Raw genomic sequence first — 25,846 nt, 5'->3', positions numbered from 1 at the left:
AAAAAGATCCACAAGGGCCGGGATTCTTTGTTTAGGCTTGTTTTGTTCACTGTTCTATTCTCATCACCTGCACAACTATTGAGCATATAATTGGCACTCTACGAATTTTTGTTGAAAGAATGGATATTTATCGGTGTTTGATGAAGACATCAAAAGGCATGGATAAAATGAGAACATGTACTAAAACAATGCCTGCTGTCTCTGAAAAAGAGAGATGATCCACGAAGTGGCAGCCTGCTCTACCACCACACAGATAATGGTGCTGTGCGCTCTCCCTGCTTACATGGATCAGTAGTTACAGATACGTCTCTCATCTTCACTCCTGACAACCTGGACTCTGAGAACTTACAAAGCAGATGAGTGTTTGCCTCAATCACTGTTGAGGAATACTAAGATTTCTGGCAGGCGAACCACCAAGGCTATTTCCTGAGCTTTTGCTCATTCTGTGTTTCTGCGTTCTCTTAGCCCCAGAGATGCAGCTGTTTTCTTTTCATTTAACACTTACCTCCTCTATTCATGCTCATCTAATCCAGTGTCACTAACAGAGAGCCCAGTATTTCCAGCTCCCTCTTTATTGTTGCCTATGTAAAAATAGTCTCTTGATTCTACTAGTCTTTGGATGGAGGTGACAAAAGACAAAAAGCCAGATCAAAATACCAGTCATCTGATGCCAGGCATTTGTTCATCAGGAATCCTTTCTAATACGTAAGGTGTCCTGCTTTCACAGGAAATGCTCTTAAGTATAACCGTTCTTCTTAGCTCTATAATTCCTATGTAGTTGTAATTTATTAGCATATTTGAATATTTATTGAGAAAGGACCATCATTCACCTCTGAAGGGAGATTGCAAACACAAATGCTCTCAGAGCCAGGCCGTATGAGGATGTGAGGTGCCAGCTACAGCATTCATGGGCGACAGAGTCAGTGGGACCTGGACAAGGAGCCCACACTCAGCCTGCCTTTTGGATTATCATATGTGTGTGTGTGTGTGTGTGTGTGTGTGTGTGTGTGTGTGTGTGTGTGTGTTTGTGTGAATTAAGGACACTGTAAAGACCAAATAAAATATTTCCAAAAAGATTCAGGTCACAGGCCACAGACCTCTGGTTTGCTGCTAGGAATTTCTTGACCAACCATGGAAACTACTATTGATGCATTCAATTTAGTTTCTCTCTATAATTGTCCTGTAGGGATTGTCATTATCCACATTTGTTTCCCAGAGAAGTAAAATGACCCATCCAAGGCTTATGCACCGCCCTCCCCCTACGGCCCCGTATCACCAGGAGGACACAGGATCAGCCTCATTTCAAAACCTGTGCTTCTCCCACTATGAAGAGCTTCTGAAATCAGTGAGAAACAACTGTTTATTCAGTAAGAGCAGCTATCATAACAGATGCAGCTGCCAGATAATTGTCCCCTAAATGATCAATCTGTCCACTTTCCTTTCCAATAAGCAAGGGCTTTTATAATCACATACTTTAAAAAAGTTTCAACTACTCGCACTCAAAATTTTAGCTTCTGTTTTTATTTTCCTGAGTAATAATGTACCCTTGTGCTGTGGTCACACAAAGTCCACTGGATTGCAAGTTTTTTGGTAGAAAAAAATAAGGTGAGTCATCTTGCTACCCCTACATAGCATTGCTAGCACATTATGATTTATATATTATATAAGCAATACATATTAGTTGAATTAATTAAGAAAAAATTAGGGAATAGGAAAAACTGACTGTATGATTAAGAACTGAAATATGTTTTGTTTGGCATGCAAGGACAGCCTAATATATAAAAAATGTATGAGTATATTTCATTAGTGGTTTCAGAATTTATCTTTATAATTATTTTTTGTCAAGAAATAAATCTATTCAAACTTTATTTTGTTTGACATTTCATCTTAGTTGCTCCTGTAATTGATTGTGACCTATTTAGGGGGCAGGATTAAAGCTAGGGATATATTAGAAAACAGACAATTTCATAACAGGGGTTCATCTCTCCACTTTTTAATCAGGAAGGCTACTAATTGGGTGTTGGATAATAAAATGTCATTGAATATATAAATATGCAAAGAATTAAAATTTTCTGTGAAGTATTTATATCTTACTTTGTGAATAAAACCAATTTATTTTTCCAACTTCCTTGGAAAAATAAGCCCTTCCTTATTAAGGGCTCTTTAAAAGTTTTCTAAGTAATTAAATTAATGAACACATATCAATTTTGTCTTTTCTATTACCTGAAACGTGGTTATATTTTTCACTTTACTAGATCTGAGTTACTACAGAGTTATGCTTATTTAATATAATAAAATCCAGCTTATACATAACCTTTAGGTTAAGAAAGAATTGAATCTTTACGCTGTTTTTCTCCTTTCCTTAGGCAGCAGTTTTCAGGGACTAGAAAAAGCTTTTTTTAGAATTTCCAAGTAACACACAGGGAAAAGATATTTCTCCAACTTGTAAATTCAAAATGTATTTTTAGCAGCATTGCCTGCAGTTAAAAATTGAATTTCCCACATGAATAACTGAATCAAAAATGCAATACCAAAGTCATATACAATGACTCTTGCATCTAATGGATGCCATAGACAGATCGGCTAATTATAGGAATAATAGTAATTAATAATACCTTGTTCTTGGTGATGGTTATATGAGTGTATACACATGTCAGAATTCATTGAGCTATACATTAAGATTCATGCATTTTATTGTATGTATCTCAATTTAAAAAGCAGTTGACCTTAAAATAATACTAATGAAGCAGCTATTATTTATTGAGTTTGTATTATATGTGGGATACCATGCAAGGCACTAAAAATATTTTATCACAGCAATGTTTTGTGGAAGGTATTAATATCCCAACCAAAAACAAAATAAAAAAGGAAAGAAGGTAAGGTGTAGAGAAGTTCATCAGTGTTTACCCTTGATAACAGTTAATAGGTATCAAAAACTAGGATTTGGAGCAAATAATGCACTACTCCAATGCACATGTTCTCGGGAAGCCTGTGTGTGTGCCTTTAACTGAATTTATTGCTATTAAATTCAGTGAGAAGTTACATACATAACCTAGATTCATAATTTTCTCTGTGGGCTACAAAACTTGACATAATATCCTCAGAGTTGTGTATGGAAATGAAGTAAACAGAATACAATATGAACATTTTTTTGAGCACTCCGAAGGGACCCTTTAAGATTAAAACTCTACCTTCATTGGACTAAAATTTATGAAATATAAAATGTCAAAATCTAAAATAATTTGTTTTACATACCTTGTTTGAGATGGCTCAAAATCTAGGTGTATGTATATAATATTGCAAAAATGTACTTTGGGTAATTTTTGCCAAATTGATGGATTAATTGAATTTCATACATTTGAACTTTAATACAAACATAATTAACCAAGTAGTCCTTAAATAGGTCTTGAAAGTAAGCAATGTTGAGGTAGACAATAAAAGCAAATGATATGCATTCCAGGTGGAAAAGAAATCACAGAGTGTATTAGTTTCCTAGGACTGCCATAACAAATGACCACAAATTGGGTGGTTTAAAACAACAGTGATTTGTTCTCTCACAGCTCTGTTGTCTATAAGCCCAAATCAAGGTGTCAGCAGGGTCATATTCCTCTGAAGCCCCTAGTGAAGAATCCTTCTTTACCTCCTCAACCTTCTGGTAGTTGCTGGCCATCCTTGGTGTTTGTATCTGGTGGCAATATAACTACCATTTCTGCCTCCCTCTTCACATTGCCTTTTGCTCTGTGTGTCTCTGTGCCCCCAGATCTCCCTTTCCTGATAAGGACATCATCACTGGATTGAAGACCCTCCTTAATCCTGTATGACCTCATCTTAACTTGACTATATCTACAAAAACTTAATTGCGAATAAGGTCACATTCACAGGTCCTAGGTGGGCATGAAGGTTGGGGTGAGGGGTAACTATTAATCCCAGTACATAGAAATAGAGAAGTGTCATAAGGCTACTTGCTTTCTCTATTTATGGCTCAAGTTTTACATTGAAAATAGAGGGGAACATTAAGATATTGAAGCCTAGAAGCAATATGATTAGACTGGTGCTTAGAATTATCTCTTGGCCATCAGATAGAAAATAAACAAACCAGGAAAAAAAAAGACCAATAGCAAGATGACAGGTTAGGTTATTAAGTGGGAGTTAGGGTGAAGGAGCTTTCAAAGGTGATCCTGAATTTCTGGGGAGAGTGGTGTCATACCCTAGTCTGGTAATACATGAAGAGCTGATTTGTGGATAAGCAGGAGTACCAAAGGGTACTGAGGACAGCATGGTGAGTTTCATGGTAGACATAGCACTTTTTAATTAATTTTTACTTCTTATACATACATAATTTTTCAAAGTCAGTATCAATAGGGTGCAAATCTAAAAATACACACACAAAAAAAATATGCCCACATAGAGTCCCCACCAACCTTCCCTCTCACTTCCTTAAGATTCTTAATTTTAACCTTTGGCCACTACTTTTGGTATTTTCTCTCTTTAAACTTAATCTATGTCTTGCTGTTATATGAGGATTTTAGCTCTCTTATTCTCTCCCTTCCTTTCCTTTTCACCCATCTTTCCCTGTAATTATCTCAAAATCACATCCAGTGTTACCATTTACGACTAGTAAATAATTTCCACAACTGGATCCAAATAGTAGTTTGCTATGATCGTATTTCCTTTTGTTGTACAAGCTTTCTGTTTTTCCAGAATTTTATTAATTACCTACTTATAATTTGCCTACATATTTAAAACTATGGTAACTCTTTCCACCCACTCCACCAGTTTTGAATTCTAATTATGGTCAATGGTCAAGCAGATAATTTATCATTCTTATTTTATTTCTTTGGATCATCCCTTTTTCCTCACCCCTCCGCCTCTGATCTGTACATACATCTTTGAAAGACCACTTCATTGTTTCAGGTGTTTTTCCGGATTTACCTCTACTATAACCTTGAAATTCCAGGGGAAAAAAAAGTGCTCAAGGTCTCTAAAGAAGGAAAAACATAAAATCCAGAGCACAGAAAATAATAAATATTGAGAGAAGATTGTTCACCTGTTTGTTCTAAATTGAAATCTAAAGTTTAAGGAATTGTGTCCATACAGTTAAATTTCCAGATGGTGGTGAGGTAAGATCAGGAAGTTGAAGGACAATCCATTTAAGGGCTTCTATTTCTTTTGGAGAATTGGAAGAAAATGCATCTGCTTTGTGGGTAGGGCAGGACTGGCTCTGACCCCAGAGGAGAATAACCAAGGGACTGATTAGGAATGAATGATCAAAGAATCTGAGTCGTAATATATGGAAACCTCCATGGTCCTCTCAATTCAGGCACCTTATGCAAAGAAACATCCCCCATTATCAAGAAACCAGACCAGGCCCATGAAGCTTGCTTCTGCAGCCAACTTTTCCCAACATCTTCTTAAAAAAGTCGGATATATGCCTACTAGTAAATTCCCATCTAAGTTGTTAGGAAGATAAAATCATTTCCATATTATCTATGAATTAGATCGTTTAAATCTTTTTGTTTAAAATACTATTAAGGCCATGGTTTCACTCCATTTGCATTGATGACTTTTTCCCTAGGGTTATCTTCTCACTGATAATTGATTCTCTAAATTCTTTTTCAATTGGAATACATACAACAAGGGAAATTGTTAAGTTCCAAAATCAATTGGTCAATTCATTTGTGAATATGATTCAGATTTTCTTTTTTTGTCCTCCCATTTTAACCATTGAGTTCCCTTATATGCGAAGATCAAACACTGATGATACCTGTTTCCCTTGTTTGAAGATTGCTTTGCAACCTGGAACCATAGCCACCATTTTACCAATTTTATTCTTTGCAGCTCTACCCATAATTGTGCTTTTCTCTACTGTATGATGAGCTAATTGATCTGCCACCTCTTTTCTAAGAATGTTAGTTTTAAACTACACAGTTTCAAAATGCACTCCATCATATTCTCAAGGAGAGAAAGCTTTTGGTTGACCTAAGATGTAAGAATTCTGACAGATAAGTTGGGAAAATTCACATGATATCTTGGATTCCTTCCACGAAAAGAAAGGAATGAATATTTACATCAGGAAAGCAATTGTTTTTAAAGCTTACTATTTTATTTAAATAACAAGACATACATTTAAACATCTGAGAACCTGATTTGAAATTTTTCATTATTTTATTATAGGCCATGGCACAGAAGGAAGATATGGAAGAAAGAATCACGACCCTTGAGAAGCGTTACCTCAGCGCTCAGAGAGAATCTACCTCCATACATGACATGAATGACAAACTAGAAAATGAGCTAGCAAATAAAGAGGCCATCCTACGGCAGGTTCAGTATCTCTGTCTGGGTTTTGTCCTGGTCTGTGTTTGTAGTCTAACAACTCTCACCAAATACGGAGTAAATAAAATACCCTATTTCTTGGCAGTCAGTCATTCTCCATCATCTAGAGTGGAGCTAACTAGACAAATGTGAGTGTCAGCATGTAATAACAGTAAAAGTAATACTGATATTTACTTGGGCTCTAGATATGTGCTAGGAACTGCTGAACGGTTCTCATGTAGTACCTCACTTCCATTTCACCTCCTGTGAAGTAAGCACAGTTACTATACAGCTCGGAAGTAGAAATGCTTTGCCAGAGACAATCACAGAAACTACTTTCCCCCTCTCACTCCAGTTAATACTATGATTTTCAATATTATGCTCCCATGGTATATCTGAAGCCCTAGCACTGAGCTATATTCCATGTGTCCAAGGTTATATTCGATAGAAACTTTTGTTCTGTTGCTGTCATTCTCAAGAGCTTTTCTATCTTTTTTAATGTGCTGAATTTTATTAAGGACTATGGAAAAGTAACACAGGAAAACACAAGGACAGTCATCTCTTTGCACAGTAGGTATATAGCAGGAGGAGCATGTGTTAAGTCTAGAACAATGGCTGAAGCACAAAGTCCCCAGTGACTGATGTTTGCCATCGTAATTGTGACTCTTTAAATGTCTCTTTTTCCGTCCCTATTTCAGATGGAAGAGAAGAACAGACAGTTACAGGAGCGTCTGGAGCTAGCCGAGCAAAAGTTACAGCAGACTATGAGAAAAGCCGAGACCTTACCTGAAGTAGAGGCTGAACTGGCGCAGAGAATCGCCGCCCTGACAAAGGTACTTCAACAGGGCATTTGGTCCGCCTAGGTGTGCGGGCAGAAATGCCCAGGAACCCATATGGATCTGGAAGGATTTTCTCTAGGCTTTATGAAAATTAAGTTTATTTAACCCTTACTCTATTTGTCTGTTATTTAGATGAATTTTTCATGTAACACATATCTTATGCTGACATGAATGATTAGTACACAGACGTGATGATCTCCTTGCCTATTTAAACATTAACAAATAAAATTTCATATCTTTATAGTTAATTTTCTATGGTAATCTTTGCACATAAGAATAATCACTGAATATAAACATATAATGATGATCTTTACTATGTATATCCACGAGGCATAATAATTTAATAGCCTTCACATAAATTGTTTGGAATTAAAAATGTAGTAAATACAACAGTTTCTTTCTGACTATCCCATGAAAAAAATGTGTTAGAAGTTAGAAGTTAATTTGTAGAAGTCTAAAGTCTAAAGCCAATATACGTGCATTTTTTTCTGAACCAATTAAAATCAATAATAATCTGAAGAATGTTCAAATTTATCTGTCATTCTATGGCCATTAGATTCTGCAGTTATCTGCATATTTGAGAATTTTGCAAACATTATACTGTAAAAAGTGACTCTTAACCTTTCACAGTCAAATGGAAATGGCATTGCTTCAAGTGTATTTGCATGTTACCACAATAAATGTCCATATTTTGTCCCTAAAAGCATGTTTCACTTTTAATATCAATTCAAAGGTGTACACACATTTAAATTCCCACACAATCATTGCTAGGAGCTAAGTTTTCCACACCACTCAAGTAAATGGGTAAGGTAAATAAGTGAGCTGCAAATTACAAATTTTGGCCCTAGAAATTTCCCAAAAGAACTAAGGTAGGCATGTAAATCTAGGGCCCGGTATTTGCTTTTCTGAAAAGGTAAATAATTAAAGAGGAACAGTAGACTGCTGGCTGCTAGTTACAATAGGATAGTTAATCAGGCAGTGAAAAGGCAATCATTTGACAAAGTGGAGCAGGGTTAGAAAGTGTTGGAATCAGTGGTTGCCCTTAAAGCACTGGAGCAACTTGCTGAATAAAACGTTAGTGGGATTAGGGTGATGTTACAGCCTGGAGTTACATGTACTGTAGTCACAGATCATGCCACAAACCCCTCTGGCAATTTCAGAAATGTGTGATTTCTTTAATAAAGATAAATGTATCACTTGACTTGAGAAACATTCTCTAAATTACATAAAAACCTGCAAATACAGTAGTGGTATTCTGATTTTTCTTGCAAACACATATTAAATAACTCAAATATGGATTAATATATGTACACTTAGGCTTTTCATCTGAGGAACATAAAGAACTTTTATAAAGAGTAATCTTATTGAATCATATATTTTAGGGGAAGTTAAGTGAGATGGCTAAATAATGAAAACATATCATGTAAAATTTTAGTGTAACCCAATCATCAATATTATCTTGATGAAAATACAGGGAAGTCTCCCAAAGACACACAGTTTAAGCTTCAGCAAATAATTGCCCCAAATTAACCTCGATGGACTGAGAATAGAACATATTTAAAATATAATACTTGATTTGTGTGGCTTTAAGTTAAATATACCTAAGAATCCTTAATTTAGAGTATTAAAAAATGACTTGAAACAGGCGTCTCATCTTGTCTGCCCTTTGTTTTATATACTGGGCTCCTCTTTCTTTTGAGATATATATTCATTTGTGCACCCAAAATTATTTCCTCAGTCTGTTTCTACCTAATAATGTATTGCTAAAATTCTACTGCATCTGGATTCTTTGATTTCCCCTTTTTACAGTGGGGTTTTATCCTTCTTAAAGTGTTAAAAAAAGCTAGAATTCACTCTGCTTGCTTCTCCATTTTTTTTGCCACTTTCTCTTTGGCTGGATCTAAATTAACAACACTATTTCAGATATACAGTTACTAGATCACTGCCATATTTAATTCATTGCACACACACTCTCTAGTGCTGTGAGTTTATCCTCAACATACTCCTTTGGTTTGTAATATTTTTATAATATTTAAAGATCTCTCTTTCATTTGTTCTCCCAAGTTTTATGGCTACAATGATCTTGTTGTTTTTCTTGACCTCTGTTCTCAACACCATTAGGATTTCTAGAACCTGTTTGATTTAATTTTCTCAACTTCAATTCATTTTTAATATCTCACATTATCATGAAATTTTTCTATTTTTTAATGTTTTTCACTACTCACTAATGTAAAAGATCTCTTCCCAGCTTAAATTTAGGACCCCATCTCCTATATTTCGAGTGCTGTTCTTAATAAATCTTTCAGACATTTTATTTGAAGTATTTTTTTTTATTATCTTTACCTATTTTTTTCTTTGGCCCCCCTCAATTTAACTTTAATTTATTCTCCATTTCTGCCTCTAATTTCTTCTAAAACTTTAGCTCATGGGAAATTTTCCCATGTCACATTTAAGAGTGAACCCAGGATAAACCATACATCCCATCAAGGAATATAAAAAAATAACAGATTGCTCTTGTGGGACCCTTATATTTACACCAGTTTTTGAAACTTCAGTATTCATAAGGCTAAGGTAAACATAAGACAATAGTGGTTGAAAATTGATCCCCTCGTTTGGTTAGAAATGATGTCTGAATTTATTATATTGTTGTAAGACTATCTTTTTTCCTTCATGTATTTATTGTGGTGTATGTGTGTGTGTGTGTGTGTGTGTGTGTAAATAGGTAGGTAAAGCTTATTTAAGATTTTTAGAAAGTCAAAAGTATTTATTAATAGCCATGGATAAAACTAAAAGTTTGGCTTTGACAAGTATTTAAACAATTAAGTAATAAAGATTTGGGGCTCCCAATCATAAGATTTATGATGTTTACTTGTTTAATTAAAATGCATATTCCCTCAGCAAGGATATAATTAATATTGAAGTTCATAAGGTATTTCATTCATTTTTAGTACCAATAAAAAGTACCAGCTACAACATAGTGATTTAAATATGACAGAATTCTTGTTCAGTCTCTAAAGTGAGTTTTTACAATGTTTGGTGGATTTTTAATAGTTGAGAGGGAAATAGGTAGATGTTTTAAGGACCTTTGAAAGACCTATTCACTCATATTTTCGAAGAGACAGTTTTGGAAATTGAAATGTTCGTGCCTGGACTACCTTGCATTACTACCTGATTAATTCTCATCCCACTAAATTTGGTTAAAATATACTTTTGAGAGATTACAGATACCTTTATGAATTTATATTATATAATTTCAACATTTTTGACCCATTTACTGTATTTTTAATTGAATTATAAATTTCAAATGATATTTTTAAACCACTTTATGTCATTTGGGGACTGTGTTAGCTTTCTGTTTAGAAATTAGGGAAGAGAAATTGGTTATTTATTATTTCCTCATTATTTTCCCCATTTGTGAAATAAGAATATAAGAAGGAATATTTTGCAGGATGTAAATATTGAGTTATAATTTGCATAAGCACACCAGTACAATGCTGATTTCATATATTAAACTGAAATTCGTTGCCTAAAATAGTACATATGTGTCAGAGCCAATACTTGTATAAGTTGCTATTGTTTTTCAGGTATCACATGACATACTTGTATATAGTCCTGTATTTGCATGAAGTAAATTTCACTGTTGTAGAATAAACTTATAAAATGTAATAGAATAGCTCTGGAGTTAAATGTTGTTGCCCTAACATAGGATAATTTTAATGTTATATTCTGTAACTTGTAATTATGATTAAAATGTCGGTGTAACTTTACATGTAATCTGTGCATAACATACTAATACGGTTCAGCTATCAGCAATGTCACATGTGTTGAACACTCTGCATCTGTGGTAATGTGACAGTCACCTCCCAGACACATAACTAACCCTGGCACTGGGCAAACGTTAGCTCACAAAGGCTCTGTGCTGCCTTGTCACCTTAGGGCACTATTTTGTTTCCATAGCAACCAATCAATGCAGAAACCATTTGGTATCATTCCCTAGCATCAGAGATCACAAATAAACTCTCTTGTCCTCACAGCATTATCGTTACCATGATAATTTGAGGACTTACAATCATTTTCATTTAAAATTTCAAATTGAAACTGTATGTGAGAATAGGCACTAAAGTTCTAGACCTATAGCTGTGATGTGTAGTCAGAGGCAAGAAATCATTTTGTACATTTGCCACTGTTGCTGAGGAAACTCAATCCTGCTTCAATTGGAGAATTCTCATAATAATTAACCCTGTGGCTTAGCTGCTTCTCTGTTTTCTACAGAGTTGGATTTTTAATAAATTTTCTTCAAGATTTATTTCACCAGTCATTGCCTTATACTCCTCACCATGGAGATATGTGGCCATTATTTTTAACTAATATGATAAATAAAAACAAATACAAAACTTTTAACAATCTATCAGAGACATATTCTAGTGTTTGGTTTCCCATAATTCCAATTATTACATGACTCCTTCAGAGTTGCTTTAATTCATTCTGTCACAATCTTTCACTGCCAGCCATCACTAACCTTCTGCACCTTAGGTCGGTAGCTTCTCATCTAGATCATTGTTTTTCATTTATAACCATCAACTGTGTCATGTTCATCAGATATCAGTGTAGGTCTTTCCACATAAGATTCTGTCTGTTAAAGTATTAAATTTGCTGTCACACTTTTCTTTTAAGCATTCTGTGCTATGTTCTGTTCAGTGTCAGTGTCTTTAGTTCTGATTTTTCAATTTTGTCCCTCTCCTTTTCCTTGACTCGTTAGTCTGATCCAACCTCTTCTACCTCATCTGATGATTATCAATATGTTATGGAAGCTAAACTACAAGAAATGATCTCCATACGTAGGAAGGTAGTCCTACTGGACTTTACTTTCTATCGCTAAATAGAATCCATCTAAGTTTTTCTTTTCATTTGTAAAAATTATGTTACTTTTATTTATTGATAATCGACCATCTGTGCAGTTCAGTGCTTCAGGAGCTTAAGATTGGACAATGGCAGGTTTGTGTTCAAACCATGCACAGTCTGCATGTTACATTTGGCTGATTTCATTGCTCATAAATAACTCCAATGTTTTGCTGGTGCTTTGGATGTAACAGGCCTTTGTAGCTGACACATTTCAAGCAATGCTGTTCAGCTGCCTGTTTAAAGAAAGTTTATTTTTTGAAAACTACATTTGCAGTTGGTAGTAGCTTGCTTTACATTTTATTTCAATTTATTTAGAGGACAAATTTTAATCAAATCTTACATGTCAGGTGCATTCTTCATATTTCTTAACAGGCTGAAGAAAGACATGGAAACATTGAGGAGCGGATGAGACATCTAGAAGGTCAACTGGAAGAGAAAAATCAAGAACTGCAAAGAGTATGTATATTAAGAACCACGCCGCTGAATAAGCTTAGAGACTCATCCTACATAAAAGAAGGGAATGTCTTTCTTGACTGTGGGTTGTATTTAAAATCTTATGGGTATGCCCTTTGCATTTTTTTTTTTTTTAGGAGAGCAAGACACAGGCTTTTATTTAGATAAAGTGAGAGGAATGCCCTTTGCATTTTAAAGAAAAAAATATTCAGCCCATTTAATCAACACAGACATAAAATTAAATATGATTTTAAAATTTGAAAAAATATAAAAACAAACCCAAGTATTTTTAAGATTATTTTTATGCCAAACTTACTTGTTCTTTCTTGAATGTAAGGCTAGGCAAAGAGAGAAAATGAATGAGGAACACAACAAACGATTATCCGATACTGTGGACAGACTTCTGACTGAATCCAATGAGCGCTTACAGCTGCACTTAAAGGAAAGAATGGCTGCTCTAGAAGAGAAGGTAATGTGATGGGAGAGCAGAATCACACGAACACTGAGCGATGTTCTTATGATCATGTCTGTTTCATATCCTTCTGAAGTCATTGAATTGTTCAGAGGATCCATTTACATTCTTTAATTAAAAGAAAGGATGATATATTCATAGACGTGAAGGAATAGTTCCTGTAAAAATGTTAACATCAATTTTGAAACTAAGGCAAAATGCTACATGTTACAGAAGTCTTGCATTTTAGCATGATCGTAGGAGAGAAATGTACTCAAATGTGCTCTGCTTTTGTGATGAAAATATTTTCATTTGTCCTTCACCTCGTATATAAAAAGAAGAGCAATAAGACAAAAATCAATATGTTGGGGTGTACAGGGATGCTGGCTTCACACTAGTCAAATGATTCAAATAACTGAATCGACTACTTGTCGAAAAGACATAATGTTTGTGAGTATCTGTCACCAATAGAAATGGTGTCAATCCCACTACAGAATTCAGGAGTGCAATATATTTTCAGCTGCATTGCTTCAAAAAAAGTGCCCCTGTACGACTGCAGTTTTATCCACAACTGCATTTGTCTCACTGATAGCTGGCAGCTGCCAAACCAGCAAGTGGTGTGAGCCGGTTGCCAGTTCCAGAGTATAAGCAAAGGCAGGAGCTAAAACTCAGGTAGACAAATCATTTTGGAAATTTAGACTGAATGCTAATCATGACTTAAGCTAGATATTTTTCTCTGCTCCATACAATCAATCAAAACAGGAAAAAATATTGCAGTGAAATGTTAAAAGAGTTTAATCAATTTACCCATTAGGAAGTCTTAAGGCATGTCTTCTTCCCATCAATTCCAAATGCATTGCGGCTATGCCAAACACTACACTCAGTTTAATTTTACCACGTACATTTGAAAAGAATGCATCATTTTAAATCATACTTTGTAGCACTATAAAAAAAGCATAAGGTTTTTACAACAATAATACTTTTATGGCAAAGATTTTAAAAAATATCTATGATTCAGCTTATTTCTACATATCATACATGTAACATTAGCTTCTTAAATAGCTAAAATATAATTTTTATTACCCTAATTATTTAACTATTTAGAAATTAATTCTATATTTGAAATAGAAATTGAACTTTTAAAAAGTATAAACTGATGACTTCTTTTTTCTTCAGATAATATAAATAAATTCTTCTGAATTCTTTATCTATAACACCTGTGGCTGATATTTAGCTTGTTACCTTCTCCCATTTGAAGAGTAACCTGAGTATTTCAAATTTTAAAAAGACTAAGAGGCCATCAGAAATAACTTAATAGATAATATCTATTCCATTTGTCAATTGAAGCATTAGTAATGACATTTCCCATTTAAATTATGTATTTCTCAAAATGTTAAAGTGTCATGTTTAAAGATTCCATTGAAACTCGGTTTCTATGGAAACCAAGAGATAGATGCACTAAGGAGGGAATCAAGAAGATCCTGGAGTAATAAAAAAATTAATCTACACATTTAATTATTTTCTGTTTTAACCTACTGTTTCTGTTTTTCTGGGTTTTTTTTCTTGTAGAATGTTTTAATCCAAGAGTCAGAAACTTTCAGAAAGAATCTGGAAGAATCTTTACATGATAAGGTATTACAGAAACATATTTTTCCCATTTGTCTATTTCAACCTGTTGAATATTTGTTGTAAAATAAATTTCATAAGAAATAATTTTAGAATATTATCATTTCAAATAACTTTAACTTTTGTATTATACACACAGAAAAGCGTATGTATGAAGGGAGAAATGATGAATTTTTACAAACCAAACACATTAAAATCAACACTTTGGAAGCCTCCCTCTTGTTAGTATACAATCACTATGCTTATCCTAATGGATAATCACTATCTTGACATCTAACAGAAAAAAAAATGGCTTTGACTTGTTCATGTCTTATATAAAATGGGTTAAAAATCAAATTTGCATATAGTTTGAGATATCATTTTAGCAAAAAGTATTAAATATCCATAATGCATAAGAATTATGCTAAGTCATATATCTGCAAACATGATTCTGGTTGCAAAGTAGCTGAAAAAATCTAATTGAAGAGAGAAAAAAATATTTGACAAAGTGGTGACGCACAGAGAAGGAGAGACAAGTGTCATATGAGTGAAGTAGACAGTAAGAGCTGCAGGTAGGAGAGATTACCATGCGCTGCTTCTATAAAGAAGGCTCTGGGAAGTTGGAACTTGACTAAAGCTTTAAGGAAACAGTGTATGGGGCTTGACTGCAGGTGCTTGAACGGGGGTAAATATGAGTAGTGACTTTGTTATCTTAAGTAATAATAGGCATAACATTTTGGCTGGACTCAGTTATTCCTGTTGATATATGTGGTAGAAGAGATAGAGAAGGACCAGATGATGAAATGTTAGAAGCTGTACTTGCTAATATGTCTTTTCCTCTTCATTAGCCTATAAAATTCTTGTTAGCCATTTTGTCTTATTTCATTTTGTTTAGCATGGGCAAATGAAATAATACAAAATCACTAACTGAAGAACTAAATATGTGTTGAAGAAAAGATGGGAGAAATGAAAAGAGTTGGTGGGATGGGGAGAGAGAGCACATTAGAGGGAAGGAAGGAAGACAGGGAGGGAGGAGAGGAACGAAGGAAGGAAGGTCGGTGGCACTGTGGCCCATGGATGGTGTCAGAAAAGATGGAAGAATAAAGTTAAGAAAGAACAGTTGTCCACTGAACCCTGTTGAATGCTACATATTATGATTTTAAAGAATAACTATTTGGTCCCATAGTCAGGGTGTGTGCACAGTCGCCCAAAAGACAGATCTAGAGCAATACTATATGGCACCAGAAAATCATATCTAATTCTTTATGAAGTAGTTCAGAAAGTCTGCATGAGAGAGATGACATTTCACCAGACTCTTGAAGGCATATATGATTTTAACAAACAGAGAAGGGCAGGACAGAGGACAGGCAGAGCCTAGGCAATAGCACAGAGAAAAAAAAATGGTTGATTTGCTGAGTCACAAGTTTGCTGTGACGGATATGTGTTTAAAGAACTAATCTGTAACCAGATTGTGAATTTGGACTTGCTCCTGTTATGCAATGTTATCCCAAGCACTGTGTGCTACTGGCAAAATCCCGAGAACCCACTCCCCCACCATCCACTCAAGCCTTGTAGCTTCGACGATCTGCTTAAATAGTCAGCAATTCTACTCATTCCATGCTTTGCGCCCTTGTCTATGTCAGTCACTAGAGGTCATGCCTCATTTCTGAATATCATCCCATATAGCTGAGTGCATTTCCAAATCTAACTACATCTCTTATAACTCCAAATTTCCACTCAATTCCGTAGTCCAAAATTAGCTAAATCCCCTGTATACCCAACCTCTTCTTTCGTTATTTCTCTTCATCATTTTAATCTCTAAAATTTGAAGTTCCTAAGATTATCCTTGGATCCTTAAATTTCTTCTCTATGTTCAGCCCCTGGTGATTTTATCTGATTTCATGGATTTAAATAACATCTATAAATTGAACACTTCCAAATTTATATCAGTTACTGTGTCCCCTTCCCTGAGAGAGTTCATATATTCAAGAGAGCCAACTCAGCATCTCTCTTTGGACATGCAGCCATCTCCAGTTTAACAACTCAACCCCCAACCATGCCCCAAACACTACCACCACCATCAGCAGTCTTAGTAAATTGCAACTTCTTTCCCTTAGTTACTAAGGTTAAAAACCTTGGCGTTCTTCTTGACCCTTTTCTTAATCTCACACCTCACATCCAGCCTAATAGCAAATTTTACTAGTGCTGTCTTCAAAATGTAACCAGAATCTATCCATTCTCTCCCTCACTTTTGCTGTCCAAGCCATAATTCTCTTGCCTATGTTTTTGTAAGAACAGTAAACATTTTTTTTTCTTCCCTGCCTCCCGATCCGTTCAACTGTCTGTTTCACAGTCATCAAAATGATCCTTTCACTTCCCTACTCAAAAATCCTCCAGTCATTTCCTATGTCACTCAAAGTAAAAGCCAAAGACTTTAAAGTCACTGACAAGGCCTTCCAGGACTCCCCTTCCCAAACTCTGCCTCCATACTTTTCTAAATCCATTCCATCTTTGTCCTTAACTTCTCCAGTAGAGCCACACTGACCTCCTTGCCTTCTCCCTCATCAAATACACTCAGACTAAGGGGCATTTGCACCTGTTGTCCATCTGTCTGCCATGCCTTTTCCTAAGACATTCCCCTTTTTTTTTTTAAAAACTCCCTTTCTTTAAGCCATTGTTCAGATATCACCTATTGGAAAACCATTCTATGACTCTCCTATTTTCTCCTCCTGTCAACATCCTATAGACCCTCTTTGTTGTCTTTTCTACTAGATTGTACATTATATAAGGGCAAGAAATTTGTTAGTTCTCTATCTTTGGGCCTACCACACAAGAGAGCTCAATGCATCTGTGTGGAAATAATGAATAAATGAATTAATAAATGCAGTAACAGACTGTTGAATATTTTTAAGCAAATCAATTATTTGATTATACTTTATTTTTAAAATGGTACACCTAGCAGAGGAATGTATGATGAAGAGTGTGAAGGAGCACTGCCTCTGTGGAAGCTGGTAAGATAATTCAGGAAAAAGGTAAAATGTGTGTAGAGTAGGATGATGATAGTGAGAATAAGAAAAGCAGATAAGAGAAACGTTGCAAAGGCCACATTGACAAAAAGGTGTGGTGAGAAGAGACGTATGAGCCAAGTGAAATAAATGTTAAGCGCTGGTATGGGGAGGGGAAAAAACAGCAATAGAAAATCCAGAGGATACATTTAACATTTATGACATCAAAGTTTTAGTTATGGAAACAAAATCAAGCACTTAAAGCATTTAACTAAGGGCTATAATAAACACTTATCTTCATAAATTTACAGCCACAGATAATGCCAATCTGAAAAAATTATCAGTGCACAGATAATTACACCAAAATCTAGCTAATAATTTTAACTCTTATTAAGTGATTTTTTTTCCTTATCCTGCTAGTCCAATCTCTCTCCATCACCCATGTGTCCTACAACCCTAATGGAATAATAGAAATTCTTTACTTACTTTATGTTTTTATTTTACTTTAGTACTTTGTTTTTAAGCTGGCTATGATTTTGACTCTGCATTTTGAGTGATGTGTATATAGCAAGTTATGACCTGAGCATTCCCATATATTTGCAAAAATTTAGAGTTAGTGAATGCTAGGTAATAAAGAAAAAAAATTTTTATTTCTGCTATTCACATTTTTATTAAATGAGAAAAATCAGGCATATTTTTACTATTATGTCTAATTATCTTTAATAAAAATATTTCCATCAGTTTTCATTTTTAAAAAGCCATTAAACTTGGTAGCATAGTTTGTCATGATTTAGTGTTGGTATTATTAGCATATGCATATGATCTTAGTAACACTTCTTTGATTTTTAGGAAAGATTAGCAGAAGAAATTGAAAAGCTAAGATCTGAACTTGACCAACTGAAAATGAGAACTGGCTCTTTAATTGAACCCACAATATCAAGGTAATGTTAAATTAAAAACTTATCTATAGTTCACCAAAAATCAGTATGAATGTTCTTATGGTTTCATGTCAAATAAAATAAATACCTCCTATTGCAGGCATTTCCCTATTTTGACTCCTAACCAATTTACAGTTCTACACTAAAAAATAATTCTCTAATTTAGTAGTCTTTTCTGAAGATATGCAATAAAAATTTAAAGTATTACCTTTAAATTTTCTTTATTCTATATTTAATTATATAGATAGAAATTTATAAAAAGTTTTAAATGAAGAAATTGAACTTTATATAAACAAATTACATCCCATTCCAGGGAGAGGTATCAGCCCTTTTCTCTACCCACAGAGATGTTTTCAATGCTCAGTGTTATTGGAGAAATATCATTGATTATGGTCACTTGTCATCTATCTATTTTGTTAAAGGAATTTAACAGAAAAGCAAAGAAAGAAAAGAGAAATTACACATGATAAAAATTTCAAATACATTTAGCTATACCCAACTATTTTGACTCAATTCCACATCTTAAATGAATGAAGCAATGAGATGATTTGTTACTCTCAGATATATAGATAGACTCTATCTCAATAATTCATATATAATTTTATTTTGTGCTTAGGGCCTTTTATTTAAAGTTGGTAAGAAACCTGGAAGGACTCACTCATTTGATCATTTATTTGTTAGACAACACAATCGTATCAGCTACTTGAAACTTTTGATCACCACAGATTTCTTGAAGTACGTTTTCATGGTCTTAAGTGTATCCTAAGAATGTTAGTTACATAGGGCTGAAATTTTTGTCTGTTTGATTACTATAATCTCAGTACCTAAAAAGAGAAGAAACTGGTATATAGTATACTCTCAATAGATATTGCTGAATGATGAATGAATATCTAGTGAAGTATTTTTTGGATGCTCAGATGAAAAATCCAAATAAAAAAAATCCTAAAGACATTTATATTCTCTTCAGTAAATATTAATAATAATAAAATTCAGTATTCTGATTATTTCTGCCTTCAGTTCAGTATAAGAAACACAGTTCTGCAAGCATAAAAACACCCAAAGAACTTGAAATATGTACATCTTTAATTTAGAAAATAGTTTTTATTTTACTAAATTATTTGTGATGGTTTATATATTGAACTGAAATTATTATTCCAGTGATAGATGTTCGCATGGTGATGATGACGGTGTGGTAGGAGGAAAAGAGCTGATAAAATATCACCAGAGTAAATACATGAAACAAATATTAGGCAGTCAACAAATTAAATATGTTTTAATAGGAACAAAATGTCCATTTTATTGTCTTTTTGACCTTTGATCTCAGAAATACAGTTTGTAGAAGCGCTGTCTAAAAGTTCATCACTGCAGTGAGTCATCATGGATGGCCTAACAGTGTTACATTCATCTACTTTGAAGGATTATCATGGAAGCTTGGAAACTACACACAGAACAATTAGTCTTTGATACAGCAGAGTGTGGTTTTAACAATGTTAGTCCAAGAATAGGAAGACTGACATTCCTAGGTTTCAGAGATGCGGTTATTAGCTGTTCAATTTTGGAAAACCCATTTTTCCTTAATATGCCTGAATTTTATGTGTATGAATCATATTTTACATGAACTACATATAAAATAATATTTTTATAACAATCTCACAAGCTTGGTTTGCAGATAAGATGCGCGAGGTGAGCAAAAGGTGTTTTATAAACAGTGAATCACAAGTATAAACTAATACATAAATTATTAAGATAGCTGAATTGATAGAATTTATAATGTTATCAGATAATTGAATACTTATTAAACAGCAGTGTAAACATCCATGCTTCTGAGCACAAAATAGAAAAAGAAACAATAAAGGACACAGACGGTGCGCAAGAACTTCATCTACTGTTTTTTGATCTTACAGGTGGGGGAGGTGGGGAGGGATGAACTGAAGTCGGTGAGTATCAGTAACTAGCATTCCCTGCCAGCATCTCATCCGAAAAGAAAGAACAGTGAGTCCCAGAGTGATAGAGAGGCCTGATTTGTCAGCTCTGAAGAAATAGTAGGATCTGGGTAACTGGAAAGACAGTGGAAGCAGAGGGAAGGATAAAACGTTTTCTCTAAGAAAACTCAAATTTAATTTATCTGTGGAACTCCATTTATGAGGTTACATGCAAGAGTCACAGGAGATTCAGGAGGGGAAACTTGTCTAAAGGAACCAGTGACTAGAATGTAGCTTAAACCCCGAAGTGCCTCTCAAAATATTGTACGCCAGAGATGATTTAAAAATTGAAGTGCTATGTAAGTATCGCCTCTGACTTCTGTTGGAGAACTAGCTCACAGAGTTGAATAAAAGGAGAGAAGTGACGTAACTGCTCTGGATGACGTACGAGCAGTGGGCTCTTCGACGGTTGATACTGGCTCAGTTCTTTCTTCTTTCAAGATCCATTAATCCTTCTGCTTGCGAGGCACTGCCGTTGGAGATACAGAGGAGACGGTGGTGAAGAATACATGTTCCAGATGAAAATGCAGGAGTACTAATTTGAGGACTGTTCTAATAGAGGGAATACCATGAGCTAAAATAGCATATGCCAGTGGGACTTTAAAGCTGAGACTTTAAGAATGTTAAACACGTAAATGTGTGAAGAGACTATTTCCAGCAGAAAGAACAGCATGTACAAAGGCTCCAAAGTGTAAAAGAGTGTGGGTTATTTGAAGAAATTAAAAGAAAGTACAACTGGATGGAGAGAAAGAAGACAGACAGAAACTAGAAGTGAAACTGCAAAGTTGGAGGGACCCAGACACTGGAAAGGGCCTTGTAAGGACACTGAGGAGTTTGAAGCAAGGCATTGATGGGAACATACCTGTGTTTTATTTCATTTTTTTTTTTTATAAATGACCTGACTTGAGAGATAAAACAACAAGGAAAAATACTCCTAAGATAATGAGTTATAATTTTAGAAAGTGTACTCCGAGATTATACTAAGCAGGCACAAACCAAAAAAAAAAGGTACCTTGAATGCTCTGAGCCAGACAGTTCAGACTGTATTAAAATCAACTCCATTCATTCATTATCTTACCAAATATTTATCAAGTCCCTATTATATGCTGGGAATACTCCCATCTGCATAGAGTGGTGACTAAACTCTGATCTTTGTCTTCACGAAACTTACACCCTCTGCTCTTGGGAGAATACGCCTGAGATTTGGGCCTATTCTGGATATGGCTTGGTTGATTAATTTTTACATATGACTTATCCTTAATAAAACCAGTTTGCTGGAGTAGGTCACGGGTTCACTGCTATAGAAACAGTGGCCGTCATCTTCGTGGGGACTGATTCCTGAGTTTATTTGCTTTAACGTCCTATTTGCCAAAACAAGGACTTGCCTTAGTCATTGTGTTCTATTGCAGAAGCCCAGACTTACCTAACTTTTTAAAATCTTGCCAAATATTTGGAAATGCCTATCTTTGTTTCCAAAGAGAACTAAGGGAGAGAGCACAGTAGATCAGCAGGAGCGCCAGGTTCAAGAGGAAACAGTTTTAAGCGTATTTCCTACTGATGATGGATCATTTTATAGGACAGCATGTTGTCACTGTTATCATCATTATTGCAGCAATAAACTGAACTTGCTGTAAATCTATATATAAATAATGTGCCTGGAGAAAGCTTTATTGCACTTTCATTACAGTGTACTCTATTATCATGTTTATTGAAAACCAATGTGGCGATATTTTCCAAGTGGGATTTCCCAGGTGTTGCATCATTAAGATTTCGGAACCAAATGTGCTTATCAAAAGATTTTAAAAATCTTTTTGGAGCAATGTCTTATCAAAAGCTGAAAAATTGTTCCAGTGGTAAATCCTATCTTATTAAAAATAAAATTTTTAACCTTGGGTCAGTCTGATTTTAAGCATCTTATTGATTTCCTAAATTGGATAATAGAGAATTCTGGGACCCCAAAAGTTTATACTTTTTTCTGTTACATTAATGAGGAATGTTTAAAAAAATACAGTAATAAATAGCATATATTGGGATATCCACTAAATAGCTCACACTAAACAGAACTGCCCGAATTTAAGCCAGTGGATCATGATGACCAGTCCCCACATGTTTTCTTGTACTACCACCTTTGAAAATCATAATTAATGAATAAAAATGCTCTTTATATATACTCTAGAATGAGAAAATGCACCTGACCTTCAGCAATGGACCTGAGACTGTAATATCTGAAATAAGCCTCTGGGGAGACCTCAGAGAGTCATGACAATTCATCACTTTCTTTTTCCCTGAAGTTTTTTTCCTTGACGGTTTTTGCTTTATTGGTAATTAAGCAGTGAATATTGGTTTGCAAGAAAGTTTAATTTTTTGAGATTGGGTGTATTTTGTATTTTTCCTTCCTTGCAGAACTCATCTTGACGCCTCAGCTGAGCTGCGGTATTCCGTTGGATCTCTAGTGGACAGCCAGTCTGATTACAGAACCACTAAAGTCATAAAAAGACCGAGGAGAGGCCGCATGGGTGTGCGAAGAGAGGAGCCAAAGGTCAAACTTCTTATTTCGAGTCTTTGATGATTTTAAGTAAATACACTATTCCATTTTGGATAGAGTGAAATTAATACTAGGAGATTAAAACATCTGTATTAGTTTCAAGGGTGATATACGACATAGTTTTAAAACTATAGCTAACATGAAACCCCCCCCACTGTGTACCAGTAGTTGAAGTAAGCACTCCCCATATATTTATTCACATAATCATATGAATTCAGTACTATTTTTATACAAATTTCAGATATGATAAGACTGAAGCTCAGAAAATTTAAGTGTTCAATATTACACAGCCATCAGAGTGACAGGGTCAAACTTGAGCCTATATTTGTGTGGTTTCACAATCCATGTTTTTTATCCATTAGAATATATTGCCCAAAAAATGGATTTTTTGTTTGCTTGGGCCCTTAAGCCATGGCATCCATATTGCTAATTATAATTAATTAAATGTTTAAATTATAATAACTATTTCAATAAAACTTTGAGGAAAATGTACACAGACTGCTGAAAGTATTTATGGAGAATGGTTCATTATAAACTGCAGTGCCAGCCTCCATTCAGCCAATTATTAATATATGTGAGCTGTGTATGTTGAGTAACAGTCGCATTTTGTGCCCTAAGTATAGTTTATATACTTATATGTGTTCAAAATAATATATAACATACTTGTCCTTGTTTGTATACAGGCTTTGACACTCTGTGGTGTTTAGTTGGCACCTATGTGTCATGTATAAATTAATCCCTCATAGTAGACATTCAGTATTTGTTTAATGGATGAATAAATGGATAAATGAAGAACAAATTAAGTCCATCTCAGTTTTCTCACTTTTATGTAACAAATAAATCTGTGCTATTGGGCACCAAAACAATTTGTATCACAAATGTCAATTCAGGTCTTCATACCTTAAAAAAAATACTCAGGGTAATATTATTATGTTTCTCCCTCCAAAAATTATTTCATTTCATCGCAAAAATGAAAGCCAAGTTTTTAAAAATCAGAAAACTTTAGGACCTCTCTCTTACTCCCACCCTCTCATACCTTCAGATCACTGCTTGAAAAACACTGGCCTAGTGGTTACTCAAGACTTTCATTCAAATGGAAGATTTATTATAACAAATGAAAAAGCATAGTTATACTATAATTTTCATCCCTGACTTATTTATTTTATAATTAGAAGTTTGTATCTCTTCATCCCTTTCACCTATTTCATCCGTTCTCCCCCTACCCCCTCAAGCCCTCTGGCAACCACCAGTTTGTTCTGTGTGTTTGTGGGTCTGTTCCTGGTTTCTGTTTGTTCATTTATTTTGCTTTTAACATTCCATTTCATAAGTGAAATCGTTAAGTCTGGCTTATTTCACCTGGCACAGCACCCTCTAGGTCATCCATGTTGTTGCAAATGGCAAGGCTTCATTCTTTTTTATGGCTGAGTAATATTCCAGTGTGTGTGTGTGTGAACACATCTTTTCCATTCATCAGATGGATAGTTAGGTTGCTTCCATATCTTGGCTATTGTAAATAATGTGCAATAAACATAGGAATGCATGGATCTTTTGGAAATAGTGTTTTTGTTTTCCTCAGGTAAAAATACCCAGAAGTGGAATTGCAGATTGTATAGATAGTATTTTATTTCTATTTTTAATTTTTTGGAGAACTTGCATACTGTTTTCCATAGGCTGCATAGTTAGTAATATTGTAATAACTTTGTATGGTGACAGATAGTAACTACACTTATGGTGAGCATTTTGTAATGGATATTATTTTAAACCACTATATTTTATACTTGAAACTAATATCAAATACAATAAAAATGAATTTCAAAAGACATATTCCTGTTAATTAGTGTCCTGGGCTTAAAAAAATCAAAGAGGTATTTAAGTGACCAGAGCTGTGGAGATTAAATTAAACGATTTCACAATATTTTTAATGATATTTTGTTAGAATATATGTAAATGAATGTTAGGGAGAGAATTATTGTGCAACTTACTGTGTTATAATATTTGTAGTCTCAACCTATAATAAGTATAGGTAAGACTAATTAGTATTAGAGATGGAAATGGGTAAGTGCCACTAAATAGAAATTGTTCCATTTGGAAGCAAGAAATTGTTCCATTGTTCAATTTGTAAGGATATTACAAACAAATACTTTAAAGGAATTGTTGCCTTGAATTGTGGTTGAACTAGAAATCATACAGCAGTTTATCATCTTTATTCCAATGAAAATCTTGATATTTATGGTGACAACTAGTGCATGACGTTACTTAATATGTCAAGGGGCTGTTTTATGAAATGATAAATTAAAATGTTAGCAATCCTCAGCAGCAGCTTTGCTTTTGCCAGGTAAATTGCAAAATCATGTGTGCTTTTTCCTTGTTTATCAGAAAAGTGCTTTGAAAATGAGCAATAGGGTAAATACTATAATTGTTCATTTACCATTCAGGTGAAATCTCTTGGAGATCATGAGTGGAACAGAACCCAACAAATTGGAGTGCTAAGCAGCCACCCTTTTGAAAGTGACACAGAAATGTCTGATATCGATGATGACGACAGAGAAACAATTTTTAGCTCAATGGATCTTCTCTCTCCAAGTGGACATTCAGATGCGCAGACTCTAGCCATGATGCTTCAGGAACAATTGGATGCCATCAACAAAGAAATCAGGTGAGCTTAGTTATTACTGGTGATTCCAAGGGATAGACAAGTTTGATACTAAAAATGGGATACTCAGCATTGGCACTGTGTGGGAACTTGTTGGAGCTGCAGAATCTCAGACCTCACCCCACACCTACTGAGTCAGAATGTGTGTTTTCACAAAAATC

At 34.6% G+C, this 25,846-nt stretch overlaps 1 protein-coding gene across 5 annotated transcripts in view; it reads left to right on the top strand.

Moving 5' to 3' along the window:
• Nucleotides 1–25,846, top strand: part of PPFIA2 (PTPRF interacting protein alpha 2) — a 528,118-nt gene that overhangs the window by 418,536 nt on the left and 83,736 nt on the right. For all 5 annotated transcript variants that reach the window (XM_057487534.1, XM_036912361.2, XM_036912337.2 and 2 more), the window contains 8 exons: nucleotides 6,175–6,321; nucleotides 7,011–7,145; nucleotides 12,426–12,509; nucleotides 12,844–12,975; nucleotides 14,527–14,589; nucleotides 18,417–18,508; nucleotides 22,891–23,026; nucleotides 25,468–25,688. In XM_057487534.1, coding sequence (XP_057343517.1) covers nucleotides 6,175–6,321; nucleotides 7,011–7,145; nucleotides 12,426–12,509; nucleotides 12,844–12,975; nucleotides 14,527–14,589; nucleotides 18,417–18,508; nucleotides 22,891–23,026; nucleotides 25,468–25,688 — 1,010 coding nt within the window. The remainder of the gene's footprint in view (nucleotides 1–6,174; nucleotides 6,322–7,010; nucleotides 7,146–12,425; nucleotides 12,510–12,843; nucleotides 12,976–14,526; nucleotides 14,590–18,416; nucleotides 18,509–22,890; nucleotides 23,027–25,467; nucleotides 25,689–25,846) is intronic.

This window comes from Manis pentadactyla, chromosome 10, assembly GCF_030020395.1.
Source record: "Manis pentadactyla isolate mManPen7 chromosome 10, mManPen7.hap1, whole genome shotgun sequence".
In the NCBI taxonomy this organism is placed as follows: domain Eukaryota; kingdom Metazoa; phylum Chordata; class Mammalia; order Pholidota; family Manidae; genus Manis; species Manis pentadactyla.
Note: the sequence above shows the minus strand (reverse complement) of the source record. Positions and strands in the feature narration are given on the sequence as shown.